This window comes from Perca fluviatilis, chromosome 20, assembly GCF_010015445.1.
Source record: "Perca fluviatilis chromosome 20, GENO_Pfluv_1.0, whole genome shotgun sequence".
In the NCBI taxonomy this organism is placed as follows: Eukaryota; Metazoa; Chordata; class Actinopteri; order Perciformes; family Percidae; genus Perca; species Perca fluviatilis.
The window spans coordinates 7,675,385-7,695,644 of record NC_053131.1 but is presented as its reverse complement, the minus strand read 5'-3'; the positions used below and the strand labels follow the sequence as shown (position 1 = coordinate 7,695,644).

Genomic DNA, 20,260 nt, shown 5'->3' with positions numbered 1-20,260 from the left:
TGTGTGTGTGTGTGTGTGTGTGTGCTTGTTGAGTTTAACTCCGAAAAGACAGTTAACCACATGTGTTGTGATATTTAAACAAACGATCCGAAACGGCGAAATAAAAGCCTCTTATTTACGGGACTGGTCTAAAAGACCTCCGTCTTACAGCGGGGTCTCCGAATGTGACTGACATTTTATGGAGCTCCGAAAACTCCGAAAACTTTGGAGCAAATTGTCAATTCGGCAAAGATTTTCGCAAGACTGCCTATATTCGAAATATAAACTGTTCATTTCTCGCCTAAAATGTTCTGAGAAGTGAATTTAGTGATGAATAAGATGGCGAAAATTGTTAAAATTGTCCCGTTTGTCCCACGCCGGTAACATTCGTGACAGATTGGTCCATTCAGACATGTCCAACCCATCTCCGACTACTTGGCTTTCCAACCCACCCTTGGGTTTCTATAAATGTGGTAATTGCGCGCAATGCGAAGGAATTTTCACATCCCCGCACTGGCAAGAAATATTCTATCTCTTCATTTATTAATTGCAACAGTACACATGTATTGTACCTTCTAAAATGTCCTTGTGGACTGGCGTATATAGGTCAAACAAAACTTCAGCTCAAACTAAGGCTATCTGAACATAAGACAGCTATTCGCACCCAGAACGTAAGTTATGCCATGGCGAGGCATTATAAACAGGCCAATCATGGCTCCCCTGCATCACTGAGGTTCTGCGGAATTGAGAAAATCACACCAGGGGTGGTGATGTCATTAATAAACTCCTATGCAGGGAAGCGTTTCGGATACATACACTCGGCACTTTAGAACCTCTAGGTTTAAATGAAGAATTTAATTTGACTTGCTTTCTCTAATGTCAAAGTATGTCAAAGTATAGTATCTAAGATGAATATACTTTTAGTCCCATTGTACTGTGAACATTTTTACATTTTTATGTTTGTTTGTATTCACTTTTGACCTGTTTGTGGGCATTTGCCCTTTAATGACTGATTATTGAGTGTAGGGGTGACCCCGAATAGTCGAAGATTTGATGCATCGATATGCGGAGCCTGATTCGACCACCAATCTCACAGTCGAATTTTCGCGGGTGTTATTATGAAACGAGGATCATACCATTTTGGCAATATGGGGGTGCTCAATGTCTAATTTCACACAGAACTACCGGTTTTGTACGGTTATATTAAGTTATATACAGCCTTTAATTATGATAATGCTATCAATGCGTTCAATAAATATTTTTTACGTGTGTGTGTAAATCCAACCACCCCTGTGACAGATTTAAGTTTCACTTTCCCTGATCCGTGACAGACGAGGAGCATCTTAGCGGCAGGGATTAACGTTACTTAACAATGTCTGGAAAAAGAAAATCTAAAGTGTGGATGCACTTTGAAATGGTAAAAGATGATCCAAAAAAAGTAAAATGCAAGTTGTGCCAACAGCTCATGTCCTACCACTCGTCAACAACAAACATGGCTTTCCACTTAAAACGGGTAAGTTTATTACCAATAAAGACGGTTCACTCTTTCATATATAATGGTGCTTTTAATTTACGAATAGCAATATCATATGTTGGGACTTAAAATATGTTTGTCTTTTTTCTAGATCCACCCACAGTATCAGACTGACGACGGCAGTTCATCTAGTAGTAGTACCGGAGCTGCGCCAAAACTAACTCAAAGAAAGCTAGATTTGAGACCGCCATTGTCCGAGAAAAGGAAAAGAGAAATCATGTACAAAATTGCAGAGTTTATTGCGCTCGACATGAGGCCAGTGAATGTTGTGGATGGTGAAGGTTTTAAAGAATTAATGCGCACACTTGAGCCAGGATACACAGTTCCCAAAAGAGAGACGATTATGCATGCGGTGGATGCGAAATACGCGTCCATACGCGCGGAGGTTTACATGTTAATAAACAATTGCAAAGCAGTCAGCCTCACCACAGATATTTGGACCTCGCTGCAAATGGAGGCATATCTTACCGTTACAGCCCACTTTATTACTGACGCCTGGCGACTGGAAAATTTTGTGTTAGCAACAAAAAAAATGGAGGAAAGTCATACAGCAGAACATATTTCACAAACGCTGAAAGAAGTCATTTCTGATTGGGACATTCCAGGTACTAAGATGGTTTCTGTTGTCCATGACAATGCAATGAATATGGTTGCATGCACCAATCAACTGGCCCAAGACCCATCGTGGGGAACTGTACAGGGAGTCCGTTGTGCGGGGCATACACTGCAATTCTGCATTAACAGCACATTAAGGAAAGATCCCGTGTGTCGCATTGTTGCTGCTGCAAGGCGCCTTGTTTCACACTTCAAAAAAAGCGCAAAAGCCACCACAGCACTTGCAGAAAAACAAAGAGAACTGAATGTTGCAGAGCATGAACTTGTGCAAGATGTTTCCACTCGATGGAATTCTGTCTATCTTATGCTCGATCGCCTGTTAGAACAAAGAGGTGCAGTTTCAGCTGTGCTGACGGATTCAAGTGTCAGCAAACGGTCCGACCGTGATCTAGAGCTCACAACATCCCAGTGGAGAATGGCAGAGGACATAGTCAATGTTCTCAAGCCAACGATCAAACTGACAGAGCTTTTGTCACAAGATATGAACACATCTCTGTCTGCCACTGTTCCGATGCTTATGAACATTAAGAAACGACACATGGTGGTAAATGAAGACGACAGCGCTGTTACTAAGAGCCTCAAGATTACCCTGACCGAGGAGATTGACAGACGATGGGAGCTTAAAGGCCGTCTTTTGGAGAGCAGTATTTATATCAAGGCTGCAATTCTTGACCCACGTTTTAAGAAGCTTTCTTTTTTCACTGATGATGAGCAAAGGTGATGCTGTTGTCCAGTGTTGAAGAGGAGCAAGAGCCAGGGGACAGTGAGATGAGGGCTTATTTAAAGGACACCACAAAAAGCAGTACAGGACCACTGGAATGGTGGCAAAAGAACGAGGAGAGATACCCAAAGCTGTCCAGGGCCGCAAAGAGATTCCACAGCATCCCATCTACTTCCACACCATCAAAAAGAATTTTCTCCAAGGCTGGATTTATTATCAGTAAAACCAGGAGTGCACTGCTGCCGGCCAACGTTAACAAGTTGGTTTTCATCGCACACAATTTGAAAAGATTAAAACGCACACAAGCAGAGTGAAAGACTGGATTTCTTTCGATCGGGTAGGGTACAAGTGTTTTCAAACATTTCAGCCGTTTCTAATTTTAAGTAGTTGTGAACATGTTTAGCTAAAAACTGCCAGTTTAGCGTTTATTGTTTCGGCAGTTAAAAGAGAAAGTTCACAATTCTGGCTAAACTTTCGTTGTTTTAATAATTTATTTATTTTTATTTTACCCTCCTGCTGACTAGTGTCGTGCCCCTCCCAACCCATTCACACACACCCATAGATGATTCGACTATCAGTCGACTATAGAAAGATTCGACAATTCTGATTTGAATGTGTAAATCCTTAGTCGGGGACACCCCTAATTGAGTGTAACACCTTGGTTGAGATGGGTGTATCTTCAGATTGTCACCGCCCCTCCTGTGCACAATAACACCTGTTGATGATTCCTATTAAGGGCTTCATTTCCCATTCTCTCCAGGGACTCTGATGAAGATGTAATCTTACATCGAAACGTTAGTCACTGTTATGCACCTTAAGAAATAAAACCATCAAGTAAGAAGACATCTGTGTTGCACTGGCAATTTTTTGTCCATGTGTAAGGTTAGTGATTATAGTTTAACTACAACATAGAAAATATAAATAAAACTGTAAACATCCTGGGGCCTGTTTCACAAAAGCAGAATATATAAATCCAGGATAACTGATAAAGCGAGGCTTGACCTAGTCTAATCTGTGCATCCTGGCTTGGTGCGTTTCACGAAGGCCGAGCCAGGCTGAGGAGGAGCGACTAGGTAGAGCCAGGCTGGGGAGGAGCGACTAGGCCGAGCCAGGCTGAGGAGGAGCGACTAGGCCGAGCCAGGCTGGGGAGGAGCGACTAGGCCGAGCCAGGCTGGGGAGGAGCGACTAGGTAGAGCCAGGCTGGGGAGGAGCCGACTGGTAGAGCCAGGCTGGGGAGGAGCGGGACCGGTAGAGCCAGGCTGGGGAGGAGCGACTAGGTAGAGCCAGGCTGGGGAGGAGCCGACTAGGCCGAGCCAGGCTGAGGAGGAGCGACTAGGCCGAGCCAGGCTGGGGAGGAGCGACTAGGCCGAGCCACGCTGGGGAGGAGCGACTAGGCCGAGCCAGGCTGGGGAGGAGCGACTACGATCACAGATTTACTGATGCAAAAATGGAGAATACGCATTTTACATACTTTATACTGAGTGAGCAGCAGCTTCTTGTGGAAGTATGACGACGTGAAACACATTATTTGTATAAAAAGAAAAGAAACACGCCCGCTGTAATGAAACAGTGAGAGAAAGCGTAGCAGACGATCACGGACCGACTGAATGTGTAATTGTAGCCTAAATATATACATTAACTGACCACGGCTCTGAATTGAAGCCGTCATAATCATTCCATTCAAGGATTAGGCTACTAATCATTTGCACACATTAACAGTTGTACTCTTTGCCTTAAAAGTGAGCAGAAGATAATGTTACTCAGGAAATTTACAATGAAGATCAATTTTCTACAACGCCAGAATATGATGCGTAAATATCTCTTTCACTCTGTTCCTCTCCCTCTTTCTCATGGGCTAAAATATAAGTTTCCTAAGTCATATTAACTTCCACTGCTCGCTTTTAATGCAAAGTGTACAACTGTCGTTTTTGCAAATGACAGTGACTCATTGAATCGTTTCAGTTAAGAGCAGTAGTTCATAAATGTATATTTTTAGGCTATCATTCAGTCGGTCCGATATCTGCCACGCTTTTTCTCGTGTTTCATTTTTTTATTTTTTATAGAGGCCGAGTTTCCTTCTCTACATATTATATGCCTTGCTCCCTGTATATATGGACATAGAAAATAAAGACACTGAAGAAATTGGACTCTAAAATCTAGAAACTATGAAGATAATTAAGTGATAAATTCCATGCACACTGAATGGAACAGAGTGATATTCATCAGTTATTTCCCCCCAAATATAAGGTCAAAAACCATTGAGGTGTCCTCTCCCTGTTGTTACATGAATGTACAGTAGCCTACATCACCAGATAGTTACTGGTCCAGTGAACTAAGACTATCATTTGGGAGGATTGTACAATTAGGATATGTTCTTAAATTGTACAATCCTCCCTAATTATATTCCCAGTTTACTGGACAACATAAATTGTGTGCTAAGAATGCCAAATACAATGCACATGGAAGTGGAACAAACATGATCCTTATTGTTAAAGAATTTAAAAAAAATTAATCAACTTAAATAATTCAAGGTGCATTGGCCAATTATAGAAATGTACAGCATTGTATGTATTGCCCTTAGTAACAGACTTCATTTAAAACACATTTGAAATGTTATCAGCCTTTTCTAATTATCTCAACAACTGCCATAATATATTCATCAAACTTCTAACAACAATATGAACAGCAGTCTTCATACAGCAATATAACAGTAACAATGACTGTCACATGAATAATTATAAATAAAAAAAATAATGGTCACAACTTTAATGACAGTACTTAAATAAACAGCAATATGCACCTGTTGTATTTTAATCCAGGCTGATAATAACAATAGGGTAAAACCACTGCTGGGTGATCAGAAAAGGCTCCAGGATTAAATAAATCCTGACTGTTAGCCTGGTCGGGAGCAGGCTAGCTGTACAGAATAAATCTCCATGGTGATTTATGTGCTTCCGCTTTCGTGAAACCGAATCAAGGCTTAATTCATCCAGGATAACTGGGAAATCCCGGCTTAATCCCTTATCTTGGTTTTGTGAAACAGGCCCCTGGTCTTTTCTCTTGAAGTAAATATGAATAGTACACACAGAACATGACATGTTAAATAAAAAAGGTTCTCCAAAGTTATAGTTATTTTTTACACAAATCAATACAATATGATAAATAATTGATCAAACAAACAATACAGTAAGCAAGTTCAAGATTTTAGTACTAAATAAGATTACTTCACTTTTCACTTATACACCAAATTAATCATTTTAAACATTTCAGACATTAAACAGACAACCATGGGGTCAACCTACCCAACAGCACTAATATCAAACATAACAGTCATGGATTTACCTATAACTTCATTTTTCTCCACAAAAGCTTGCCTAATCTTATCCAAAGTTATATATATATTGTGTGTATGTGTGTGTGCGTGTGTATGTTGATAGCAATACACAACAAAGACAATAGTTTATTCGCAATGTTTAAATCATAATCACTGCCAGGTGAATTGACTCGAACAATGGCAGGATCTTTCCTTTCATCTTGCTGTCTCATTGCTGCCAATTGTAATGTCTCCTTGGTTCTCTCCTTGGTTCTCTTCTTTCTTCTCTCTTTTCTTCTTTGTTGTCATCTTTGAGCCAGGATGCGAGCAGAGCTCCAATAGCTACAATCCCTACACCTACTACAACTGCCCCTCCAATCGCAGCTGCTGTGGTAACCTGCAAAAGACAAATAAGTGTCTGAGTCTGAAAATCAAGGATGTGTAAAACATTTAATAATTTTAATTGTGGTTATAGTAGAATACAACTAAGTTTCAAGTTAAAGTTGAAATATAATGAATGTGAGTGTCTAGCCAACTCCCCACTAATTAAAGGAGAATTCCGGCCAATTTTTACATTAATCTTGATCGCTATAGCTACGCGAGTACTTTCAATAGAAAAAACCCCAACCCGAATCAGTGCAGGTAACACGGAGAAGCTGCAGCTACGTACTACAAGCGTCCCCTGAGCTAAAGCGGCAGTGCTCGGGGCAAGTTTTAGAGTGCCTTTGTGCCTCTTAACAGACACAAAATGCAATTAATATGTCTGTGCCACATGAACAGGGCCCTTACGTGTCAACAAGATGCGTTTTTAACTCAGTTTTTTTGATAACTCTGCAAACCCTTGGTGTTCTCTCAATGAGCTTCATGAGGTAGTCACCTGAAATGGTTTTCACTTCACAGGTGTGCCTTGTCAGGGTTAATTAGTGGAATTTTTTTCCTTATTAATAAAAAAAGCAAAGGGTGGCTACTTTGAAGAATCTAAAATATAAGACATGTTTTCAGTTATTTCACACTTTTTTGTTAAGTACATAATTCCATATGTGTTCATTCATAGTTTTGATGCCTTCAGTGAGAATCTACAATGTAAATAGTCATGAAAATAAAAAGGAAACGCATTGAATGAGAAGGTGTGTCCAAACTTTTGGCCTGTACTGGATGCTACAAATACACACAGAACTGCTGCATGTGGATTATCACAGAAGCCTGCCTGGCTGAACACACTCCCTCCCGGACGGCAGCTACCAGCTAGCACGGCGAGCTGGCAACCGGCAGGAGGTATGAGTTGAAAACGCACCTTGTTGTCACGTAAGAGCCCTGTTCATGTTGCACAAACATTTTAATTGCATTTTGTATCTGTTAAGAGGCACAAAGGCACTCTTTATGTTATGCCCCCAAAACTACCGTTTTAGCTAACTGGGAGCTATGGGCATTAGCTGCAGCAACTCCAGTTTGCTAAGACCGATTCTGTTCGTTTTTTTTGCTATCGACAGTACTCACATATTTATAGCGATCAAGATTAACGTAAAAATTGTTCTCTCCTTGTGTTGACTTCGGGTCAATTTTTGTTTTATATCAGAAAATATGGGACTTAGAAATAAGCGCTGAAAATGTGAAGAAGAAAAATGTAACAATTTTACGTTGGAAAAAGCAACAACAACAAAAAAAACTGTGAAAAAAAGGCGTCAAAAATGTTGACGGGAAGACAACACAAGGGTTAACGGGTAGTGTGTATTAAATACATTTATTTTTTTGTGGCCTTTTGAGCACCACAATGCGAGTGCTAGCTGGTGGCATTATAATGGATAGCAGGCAGACATCTCAACGGACGATTATACCCACACGGGGCAACTCCCACCAAAACAATGTTGACCGTTAAAAAGCACTACAGGTTAGAGGAAAAATATGTATTTTTGATTTTAGGGTGAACTGTCCCTTTAAGCAGTCCTGCAAACAGAAGTATAAAAGCCACAGGATACCCACCTGTCGAGACTCTGGAATGCCGTATCGTAGGTCTGTGACAAAGTGCTCGCAGTTGCTATTCACGATAGAGTACCGCATCTTCAGACCCACCATGCTACAGGCCTCCTTCACGATGATGTCACGCTCACGAGGCTGGTACTTATCATCTAGGAGGTTGTTGATCTTGAATCTATCATTGCCGACCACTTTCCAGATTTTCTCACGCTTCACCTTTCCTATGGTCTCCAGGGCAATATCACCATCTATGTGTGTTTTATAGAAGAGACAGGCAGGAAAGAAGTTAGAATAAAAAGAAAAGAGACAGAGAAAGGGATATAGAGGGGCAAACAATATGTTGCCATTCATCAAGTCTTTGTCTTTACTATTATTTTGCATTGACATGCATGAAAAAACTACATAATTACCAACAAAATATAATGGAGAACAGTGACAGGCAAAAGGTTATAGATTCCAAGATGAATGTAGTAAATGCCACATTTCACTCACTTGGAGTAGTCAAATGAACAACTTCCATTCCACCGATGTAGATGGCCCAGTGCTGATAAATCCCACGGTCGATCTCGATCAGGTCACCGGGCTTTGCATCAATCTAAAATCATAAGGAAAACAGTTAAAATGTATAAATCATTAAAATAATAAACTTCACGTGTAGTCAGTACCGCAGGTACCCCCTGGAGTTTTTTACCATGTGTACGAGCATGTGGGTGATTGACAGTTATACCCATTATTTCACCAAAATTTGCTTCTATTGAAAGGTTTTTCAAACACAGGTAAACCATGAAAATAGCCAATATCCCTGTCTGTTTTTTGTTATTGCTGAGTCACATTCGACATCAGGAACGTGCCAGAAAACAGGTGTTAACTTTTTCTGCTACAGCTTCAAGATACAGTGGACAAAACTGCAAACTCAAAATGTTGGGTTTAAACTGAAGCAGCTTTAAATATACACTAACTTATCAGTGACGGCAGAGCTCAGTAGCAGGAGACTTACCCTTGTTGGAGCCATCTCTTCAGTTCTTCATCTATCAGTAAGAGTAGTGGCGACCTGCAGCCTATTTATGCTGCCGGAGACTGAAATCTAAGTGTGTTTACGTAAGTGCTCACCTGAAAAAGGGCGTCAAACACAAGATGCAAACAGACAGATTATAAGCACAAAGTACACCTCATATAACCAGTTGAACGTGAGGAACTGTTAGGCGGTGCTAAATGCAATAAAGCAACAAAGGTTAAGTTTCATTTCTCGGATAAACACCCTTTAAGCTCTTAAGTAGGCCGTAAGAAAACCATGACTCAGTGTTTTCCTGTTCCTCTGTGCTGCTCCGTCTGCCTTTACCCCCGGTATGCCCTCTACTTTTGCACTCAGTGGCCCTCATTTATGAAATGTGCGTACGACCTAAAACAGGCGTAGGACGGGCGTACGCCGATTCCTACGCAAAGCTCGGCATTTATCAATTTGAACGTGAACGTAGGTTGCGATAAAATCTCACGTCTGGTCTGAACTCGTGTACGCAAGTTTTCGAGTCAGTGTGGACTTGCGGTGCAGCATATAATCAGTTTAACAGGAGAAGGAGAAGTCATCAGTTGATCACTTATCAGCAACGGCAGATCTGGCTCTTTTAGAAGACCTCTATGCGCCGGTACAACAGTGCACACGTACACGGGCCACGGTGGAGCGCTCCATCGGATTGTTTAAGGGCAGATGGCTTGCATTAGCGGGGGGGACCCTACTATACACGGCAGAAAAAAGTCTGCAACATTGTTTTAGCCTGTGGGGTTCTGCACAACATCTCGCAGGAAAACTGGGTGCCATAAGCGATGGAACCAGATGACCCGATGCCCAGAGAGCAGTGTCCAGCACAGCCCCAACTGGGGGCTATACCAAGGAGACAGGATATCATTCCTCGCTTTTAAAAAGGAATGTTTGGCAATGATATTCAATACAGGAAACATGACGATGCACACTATTTTTATTTATTCTTCAGGTTTTCGTTTCTGTTTTAAGTGAACGATGTATTTCTGCCATTGACCGAGTTATTTTGGCTTGTTGTTCCAGCCCCTCTGCTGTCAGGAGACAGGGTCGAGGTGGTGGTCCAGCACGGGGGGGCGGAGGACACGCACTCTCCCTCAGCTGTTGCCTCGTTCTGACTCATGAAAAAAAAACACGTAAAATAAAAGACACTGCATAAACTCCGCTACTGTGTACCTAAGTGTAGGCCTGAGAGATTGGAATAGAAGCCTGTATATTACTATTAGCACTATAGAATACATTTGTCAAGGATGTAAAAATTAAATAAACTTCAGCTGGAGTCCGATTTACTACAGCAACACTGTTGACCGCATCAGTGATCTCTTTCCATTCCGCATTCTTTCTACAGCCTTTAATAACAGTTTTCAGGCTGCCAAATAGTACACACGTTAGTACAAATGACTCTGAGATATCAGGGTCTCAATCTCCACCTCTGAAAAGTGCCGCTTCTCAGCCGGATTACGTCTCCCCATGTCGTAAATTGTAGGGGCGAGGCCTCAAAACCGACAATATATTGGGGCGTGATATTTAAATGACGATCGTTTCCAGCCGCTGCATTTCTCAATGTACGACCATTCTTACGCTCTGATTGGTGTGATACGAACGTTTCATGAATCCCACGTGAAGCCTGTCGTAAGATGATTTCTGCGCTTATATCTGCGCTGGTTTCTACGTTAGGTTGATAAATGAGGGCCAGTGCCTCTCGGTCCATTAGGATTGTTACCAAGAAAACAGGGATATTAATTACATGCAATATTTTTGGGGAATCTGAGTCTAGGATAACGCAACCAACTGTCCGTGTGTAATGTTAGTGATTATATTTTAACGACAACATAGAAAATATATATAAAACTGTAAACACCCTGGTCTTTTTCTGGAAGTACATATGAATAGTACACACAGAACATGACATGTTAAAAAGGTTAAAAAAGGTTCTCCAAAGTTAAAAAGAAATGTTTATTTTTTACACAAATCAATACAATATGATAAATAATTGATCAAACAATACAGTAAGAAAGTTCTAGATTCTAGTACTAAATAAGATTACTTCACTTTTCACTTGTACACCAAATTAATCATTTTATACATTCCAGACATTAAACAGACAACCATGGGGTCAACCTACCCAACAGCACTAATGTCAAACATAACAGCCATGGATTCACCTATAACTTCATTTTTCTCCACAAAAGCTTGCTGAATCTTATCCAAAGTTGTATTGTGTATGTGTGTCCATGTGTGGGTGTTTGTATGTGTGTAGATAAGTATACACTAACAAAGACAGTAGTTTATTCACAACGTTTAAATCATAATCACTGGCAGGGGAATTGACTCAAACAATAGCAGGATCTTTCCTTTCATCTTGCTGACTCATTACTGCCAATTGTAATGTCTCCTTCGTTCTCTCCTTGGTTCTCTTCTTTCTTCTCTCCTTTCTTCTTTGTTGTCATCTTTGAGCAAGGATGCGAACAGAGCACCCAGAGCTACAATCCCTACACCTACTAGAGCTGCCCCTCCAATCTAAGCTGCTGTGGTAACCTGCAAAAGACAAATAAGTGGCTGAGTCTGAAGGTCAAGGATGTGTAAAACATTTTTCTGATGGTATTTATCGTCAGCCTTATTCTGCACTAGACATTAAGTGTATTTACAGTTAAATACTACCTCACTATATAGCAGTAGCCATTCCAAAGCAGGTTTTAAATGATCTACAAATTAACTACTTTGCTAATTGTAGTTGTATCTCATTGAAGGAAGCATTAATGTTTACTTAAGGCTCTCTCCAGTCATATCAGTCATAGCAAAGCTTTACCATTTGTCCTAGAAAGGACCAGCGTTTGCATGTTAAGGGACAGCTCACTCCAAAATAAAAAAAAACTTTTCTCCTCTTACCTGTAGTGCTATTTATCAATCTAGGTTGTTTTGGTCCAAATTGCCCAGTGTTGGAGATAAAGACCAGAGAGATGGCTGCCTTCTTCGAAAACTTCAATACTATTGGAACTAGATGGCATTCGGCTTATACATACATACATACAAAATACATATGACAGACTCAAGTCTCTTTAAAGTAATCATGACCCGGCCACTCAAGATACTTCACCTACCTGGTTGTGAGCAGTTTCAAATAGGAACTATTTTCTTTCCACCAAACTACACCCCCAATCGTATCGCAACGCCGAAGAAATTGAAGTAATTCTGCATAATTATACAGTTGACGGGTAGTGTGTATTAAATACATTTATTTTTTGTGGCCCTTTGAGCACCACAATGCGAGTGCCAGCTGGTGGCATTATAATGGATAGCAGGCAGATTACTCCCACCAAAACAATCTAAACTCTTAAAAGCACTAGTTAGAGGAAAAATATGTATTTTTGATTTTAGGGTGAACTGTCCCTTTAAGCAGTCCTGCAAACAGAAGCATAAAAGCCACAGGATACCCACCTGTCGAGACTCTGCCTTGCCGTATCGTAGGTCTGTGACAAAGTGCTCGCAGTTCCTAGTGACGATACAGTACGGCATCTCCCGACCCACCATGCTACAGGCCTCCTTCACGATGATGTAACTATTACGAGGCTGGTACTTGTCATCTAGGAGGTTGTTGACCTTGACATTATCATTGCCAACCACTTCCCAGATCTTCTCACGCTTCACCTTTCCTATAGGGCTGACCAGGGCCATCAACGGAGAACCAGAAGAGCTTGAATCACCATCGATGTGTGTTTTATAGAAAAGACAAAGAGGAAAGAAGTTAGAATAAAACAAAAAGGTATAGGTATAGAGAAAAGGATTTAGAGGGACAAATAAAAGATAAATTGCTATTCATCAAGTCTTTGTCTATTATTTTACATTTACATGCATGTGGTTGATAATGTCCATCTGAGCATAAAATAATAACACAACATAATTACCAACAAACTATAACTAAGGAGAGTGACAGGCAAAAGGTTATAGATGGTCTTCCAAGATGAATGTGTTAAATGCAACATTTCACTCACTTTGAATAGTCAAATGAACAACTTCCATTCCACCGATGTAGATGGCCCAGTGCTGATAAATCCCACGGTCGATCTCGATCAGGTCACCGGGCTTTGCATTGAACTAAAATCATAAGGAAAACAATTAAAATGTATAAATCATAAAAATAATAAACTTCACATGTAGTCAGTACCGCAGGTACCCCCTGGAGTTTTTAACCATGTTTACGAGCATGTGGGTGATTGACAGTTATACCCATTATTTCACCAAAATTAGCTTTGGTTTTTCAAACAGGTAAACCCACGAAAATAGCCAATAGGATATTCAACATCAGGAACGTGCCAGAAAACAGGTGTTAACTTTTTCTGCTACAGCTTCAAGATACAGTGGACGAAACTGCAAACTCAAAATGTTGGGTCTAGCTTCCCAGACATAAACAGTGGGACTTGAGTCAGTTGGCAGTTGATGAGCGAGGCAGTTGATACACTCTCTGGAGGACCAGAGGACCAATTACCGGAAAATTTGTCACTAACTATGCGCTGCTTTCGAGTGTGACCACAGACACCCAGTTCATAATACTGCAAATGAAAGGCCTTTCATCAGTTGACCTTAGGCTCAATTAACATTGTGCTACCAAATTCGAGGATAGATAGTGGCTTAACAGACATTTATTTAAATGAAAATCTTCAGGATTACTTTGGCTCAGTTTGTACAATCAACTGCTGCTCTTTTAAAAAAAATCAAATGTGTCAGGGCATTAATCATAAAACAAGCAGCTCAAAGAAAGGCCCAGTTTTTCAGAAACCTGTCATGACATGCTGTGGATACTAGGTATGGTGCACAGATACAATTAGTCAACAGTGGGAGATTTTACCTCCAGTAAGTTGGAGTTTTCTACTTTTCTACACAACAAAGGCTCTTCTTAATGTTAACATAATCATTTACTCTTGTTGTGTCACTTCACCCTGTTTGTTCTTTTCTATGATTTATATTTACTTATTTTGGTTCTCAGTGTCGTAGATCACTTTGACTAAAGTGGTAACACATTACAGTAAAGTATGTGGGAGCCATTTATTTTATGCATTCAAATCCATGAATACTTAACACATCAACTAAATATATTATATATATTTTTTTAGATAATTTTTTGGGGAATTTTACGCCTTTATTTTGATAGGACAGATGAAAACATGAAAGGGGGGAGAGAGGGGGAATGACATGCAGCAAAGGGCCGCAGGGCGGAGTCGAAACCGCGACCGCTGTGCCGACGAGAAAAAACCCCACATATGCGCGCCAACTACACCAACTGAGCTAACCCGGCCACATGCTATATATTTTTTTGTTGCACATTCTGCACTCAGTCCATTAAATCTCCTTTTTCGTATGCTAAACAGCTATTTGTATATTTTGTTTAGAAGAGGACCCGGAATTCTGGAGGAGAATGTCATGTTTGATGAGCAAGACAAGACCGAGGCCGCATCACAGGTAAGCATCAAACATGCACAAATGTAGGTTATTATTTTTTAGAATATTTCACTTTAGGAAATCCTAATTAATAATGTGACTTTCTCGATTATTATTCTGCAATATCAAAACATAAATAATAGCCTATTTATCAGAATTCGGCCTGTGCGCCCTACACAAGTGTTGACAGTGAATGGCTGTTTAGCGTTGCCTCTCATGTGATAGAGGAAAAGAGAAATCAAATGGACGGTGAAAAAGCAGAGATGATCATTTTTGTGAAGAAAAACATACCTCTGGTTAGGGCTGTGCAATTTATCATAATTTAATCATGATTATGCTTTCGGCTCTGAATGATCACAAAAACAGAATAATTGAGAACAATTATTTAGCTCATGACGTTTTGCAAGTAAACTCTTATTTTCTCGTGTTCTGAATGAAAAAATAAAGTTTAAATAGGAAAAGTGTTAAGGCAAAGTTCACAGTTGTATGTGTTTTTTTTACTGTTGATTTACTTAACTTTTTTCACTGTTTTTTAAGTTCAATAATTGTAACATCTTTCCAGAAGTCAATATTGACCGAAATAATCGTGGTTATATTTTATTTCCATAATCGAGCAGCCCTACCTCTGGTATTAAAAGAATAGCTGAACAGAAGCCTACTGGTCAGCTGAAGTTGTCACAAGTTCAATTGAAGGATAAAATGTCCTTGTATTTTTTTGTGTTGATTTTCTGTCTGTGGCTCACAAGACAATATATGGAGCTTGGTTTTAAGTTTGATTATACTTTGAAGTGAGTCCTAAGGACTGAAGTGTAGGTCTGGACTACAGCTGCTTTTTCAGTACAGTTTCAGTACAATGTCAACTACTACGTCAGGGAAGCATTTGGCAGACTTGTTTAAGTGTTCAGGAAACAGGAAAGGCCAGAGCTTCCTTCAAGCATTGTGATAGACTCTCAAAAAGTTACCGACAAGGCCAAAATGCTTGATTGTTTCAATGAACATTTCATAGCCTCAGGATTTTTATTTGAATCCTTATCCTGAAGCCCTTAACTAATATTTTTAATCTGTCTTTGAACACAAATGTCATTCCTCCCATCTGGAAATCAGCCTTTGTGGTTCCCCTGCTAAAAGGTGTTGACCCTACCATCTTAAATAACTACAGACCGATCTGTCCAGGTCAAGGTTCTAGAATACCTTGTCAGTGATCAATTAAAGTTTTTTTTTAACAGTTATAATGTGTTATCTGACTTCAAATCTGGTTTTAGAAAAGGGCATAGTACAACGTCGGCAGAGTCATTAGGTTTCCATTAAAGTCAATGTGTGCATTTCCACCGGTTGCAGTACGGCTACGTTCCGACTGCGTCCCAGCTCCGGCGATCGGCAGCTCTCCGGAGCAGATACTCAGAGCTTCTATTTTTGTCGGACGCCAGAGAGCTCCGCAGCAATTCAGCACACGGCCGATAGTGCGGGACAGGAAGTCGAGCACAGAAACAAAATAAATATCCGGTTAATTTTCAAAATAAAATACACCGTGCTCACGGCGGATCATATTTCCCTGCACTACACCTTGAAAACACAGCACAGAGTTGTTTCCCCTCTACTCCTCTGGATGGAAACTAACTGGTGTTGGTTTTGTGGTTCTATTCTACGTGAATTCGCGAGATCTCGTGGGTCCTCGTGACTTCAGCTGTCAGTCATGGCCGCAGCCGTTAGGCAACAAATCCGGCCATGGTGGGTATTGACGGACGGCAGAGCACGGAGCCGTTCCGCAGGGGTCAGTCTTGGGGCCACGGCTATTCATCCTCTATATCAATAACATTGATCATAACGTGTCTAATGTAAAATAAAATTTTTATGCTGATAACACTGTACTGTATTGCTCTGCACCCACCGCAGACCAGGCCGTCTCCCAGTTACAACTTGACTTTAACACGCTTCAACAGAATCTTTATGATTGAAAACTTGTTCGAAATGCAGAAAAAACTAAAGTCATGCTTTTTTCAAATTTGAAATCTAAATCAAATCTGCCTTCAATCCTCACTTTCCAGGGTAGGAAAATTGAATGTGTTTCTAAGTACAGATATCTTGGTATTTTAATTGATGAATCTCTTTCTTTTACCCTTCATATTCAGCAGCTAGCAAAAAGATTAAAACTTAAACTAGGGTTTTATTTCAGAATCAAATCCTGCCTATCGTTCATATCTAGAAAGAGGCTGGTCGCTTCCACTTTTATGTCTGTACTTGACTATGGTGATGTTTTATACATGCATGCTTCATCTCAAAGTTTACATGCACTGGACACTGTATACCATGGATCTCTGAGGTTCATCACTGGTATGAAAGCCCTCACTCACCATTGTGAACTGTATGAACGTGTTGGATGGCCTTCTTTATCAACACGGAGACTTCAACACTGGCATATCTTCATATACAAGGCTATTTTAGGTCTCCTTCCATCCTACCTTCTGACCTATCAGTGTAAATAGTACCAGGACTTACGATCTTCGTTCCCAGGATCTTTTCCTTCTGTCTGTTCCAAAGGTTAGAACTGAGCTGGGAAAAAAAGGCTTTTAAGTTTGCTGTTCCCTCTACCTGGAACAAGTTACAGAAATCCATGAAACTTACTGAGCTGGTCTCATTGGTCGCTTTTAAGAGGATGTTGATTGACTTGGAGGCAACCACATCTGGCTGTAGATGTTTTGCCTGATGTGTTTAGGATTGTGGTTGACTTTGAAAGATTTGCTGTTTCAGTTGTTTTATGTTTTTAGTGTTTTTTCGTATTTTGTGTTTGTATGTACTGTATGTGTGGTTGTACTGCTGCCTGTCTTGGCCAGGACACTCTTGAAAATAATTTCAATTAAACTCTTCCTGGTTAAATAAAAAGGTAAAATAAAAATAAAATAAAAAAGTAGTAATTTTTTTATTTGAAAATGTAGTTTCATTTATTTTACTCCTAAGGACTGAAGTTTGAAGTCTGAACTTAAAAATAAAATGTGGCACTGACATGTCATTTATTCTCCTCCAAGTGAAATAATTTACCTATTTTTCAGGGGTGAATGTCTGTCTAAATTTGTAAATTTTATGGTAGAATCAAATGTTGTTCGTCTTGTGTATTGCCTTACCTACAACACATTAGTGTAATAAGTTAAAGGTAGTACAGGAGAGATACTTGGATTACTCTTCAGTAAAATGAAAGTGTAGTGCAGAGCTCAGTAGCAGGAGACTTACCCTTGTTGAAGCCATCTCTTCACTTCTTCATATATCAGTAAGAGTAGCGCGACCTGCAATTTATGCTGCCGGAGAATGAAAAGTGTGCTACCGTCTCAGAAACAAAAGTGCTCACCTGAAAATGGGTGTCAAACACAAAATGCAACCACGACATAAAATAAGCACAAACTACACATTATATAACCAGTTGTACCAGAGGAACTGTGTTGAATCAGTTGTACATTTATTTCCAAAAATTGTATATATTTTAAATATTGCTCGTGTAGTATTCAATTATTATTTAATGTATATTGTTTCCTATTATTTAATGTATACTCTGTATGTGTGCTGTGTGTCTGATATTTATGCTGCTGCAACACCATTATTTCCCATTTTTTTGGGATCAATAAAAACAATCTAATCTAATCTAAGTGCAATAAAGCAACAAAGGCTAAGTTTAATTTCGGCGTGAGCTGTTCAGTAATTGCACTCAGGCCTTTCCGTGACAAAGCAAAGTTGGGCAAACAGTCTTCTCAGTCAGAGCCAGCTACTACTGAAAAAGTCTCCGGTTGGTTTAAAATAAAGCATTAACTACCTAACCTTTAAACATAAACTTAAGAGATGGCCTAATGCAAACCATACTTAGAATCATGAGTAAGTGTTACGCCCCTGAAAAAGGGGAGAAATAATCACGAGAGCGATACGGTTATGGTTCCTCACTGAGAACTTTAGTTTAAATCATTTTACAACAGTACCACATTTTACAGAACAACAGATCTACAGGAAATAGGTAGTTTTGTAGGGTACAAGGCTTATTCAAGTCACAACAGCATACACTGTAAATAACTGAAACATATACTATACACAAAGTAGCTTTAGCTCAGTAAACCAAAAGTAAATTCATCAAAAATGTTAAAGTGCTTGAAACTCATTACACAAATAGCACCGCAAAATATATTATTAACTGCTTACATGTTAACTTACATAACATGACATAAAATGGCGTCTACTCTCAGTACAAAGCTATTGTTCTCTGTAACTGAGCAGGGCTCCGCTCTCACACACTCTCACACACTCTGCTAACTTAACTCTGACTTAGTCAAAATGTTATTAAAACACACCTTAAACACTCTTGACATGTTAGCAAGTTATTAAATTAACTGTTTTATATCAATAAGAAAAAGAGGAGAGGAGAAATATTCACCGGAGTAATACAGCTTTGTTTCCCCACTGAGAACTTAATGGAGTGTAATGAGGAAAAGACCGCGATTCCACAGATCAATACGTTACCACCCTTAAAGTACGCCACACAAAATAAAATGATCAATATAACGTTTACACATTCCTTCACACATTTTTACCCTTTGTACGTGGGACGGATTTGAACTTTTTAACACAATTATATGAATTTGATCAATCCCTATGAACTAGTACTGAATGCATGATGTTTTAACCTTAGATATTTTAAGATCCTCAGTTGAGACGTGTACCGTTCAGACACCTTAAATAACTTGCGTGCGCAGCAAGCACAGGTTGTGATTTTTGCTGTGCACATGCGTATTTTAATGTCCTCTTTGATTGTGGGAAATTTGAACAATGGACGCATCTCCAATCCGAAGATATTGGGAAACCTTTTTTTTCTAAGGTAAGTTCACTTCACCATGCACTCTCCACAACGAATAGCTTATTGTCCTTATGTGACTGTTAAACGTAACTGGTATCATCACAAACGTTATCCTGTACCCTAAAAACTGACATATTTCATGGTATTGTGTCATGCAAGGTCATTGCAAAATCTAGAGAAATGTGCGATGTGGCCAGCGGGGTACAGGTTGAGACACAATGTATCAACTGTCCCCGCGACAGAGTTCTATTACGTCACACGCTGTTTAGTTGTTCAGGTTAAACGTCGTAATTAACCAGCATAGGACGCAAATGAAAATAAAATTAGATATTTGTGATATTTAAACTGTGTATTAATAAATATATGTTCTAACATGAATGTTATATGGATAATCTAGCATGTTGTCAAATAGGCAAGGTGGTAAAACGGGTACAGTTGATACACCCTGTGTGTGTGTGTGTGTGTGTGTGTTAGCTATGCTGTTTATGTTGTGTAGCCCAGTGCTCGAAGTGGGCCGGTACTCACCGGTACGCAGTACCACCACTTCTACATTTTACTCTTAAGCGTACTTTTTGTTGCGTACTGCTACTTCTCGCGTGTAGCCGGTACTCTACCACTATCAGAGAAAGCGTCAGTGTCAGTGAGAGCGACCATAACGTTACATAAACTACACTACCCAGACGGCACTACGTCATTTACCTCAGATCTTGACAAAACACGTAAAGGCAAGCAGTCGGCTCACCCTATCAGAAGTTCGCTTAGCCACTGACGGTAGTTCGGAAAAGCCTGATGCCTGCAGCCTGACAGTAACATATTTTTGACTGCTG

The 20,260-nt window shown here is 40.0% G+C and overlaps 1 protein-coding gene and 1 pseudogene across 1 annotated transcript; both read right to left on the bottom strand.

Annotated features, from left to right (window-relative positions):
• Positions 1 to 6,142: 6,142 nt before the first annotated feature.
• LOC120549851 (phospholipase A and acyltransferase 4-like) lies at positions 6,143 to 9,200 on the bottom strand. Its single transcript, XM_039787024.1, has 4 exons — positions 9,134 to 9,200; positions 8,629 to 8,731; positions 8,143 to 8,384; positions 6,143 to 6,559 (listed from the first exon to the last, which is right to left on the bottom strand). The coding sequence occupies exons 1-4, from the start codon at positions 9,146 to 9,148 to the stop codon at positions 6,392 to 6,394; spliced, it is 528 nt and encodes a 175-aa protein (XP_039642958.1). The 5' UTR covers positions 9,149 to 9,200; the 3' UTR covers positions 6,143 to 6,391.
• Positions 9,201 to 11,202: 2,002 nt separating this feature from the next.
• Positions 11,203 to 17,879, bottom strand: LOC120549852 (annotated as a pseudogene).
• Between the last annotated feature and the right edge of the window lie 2,381 nt (positions 17,880 to 20,260).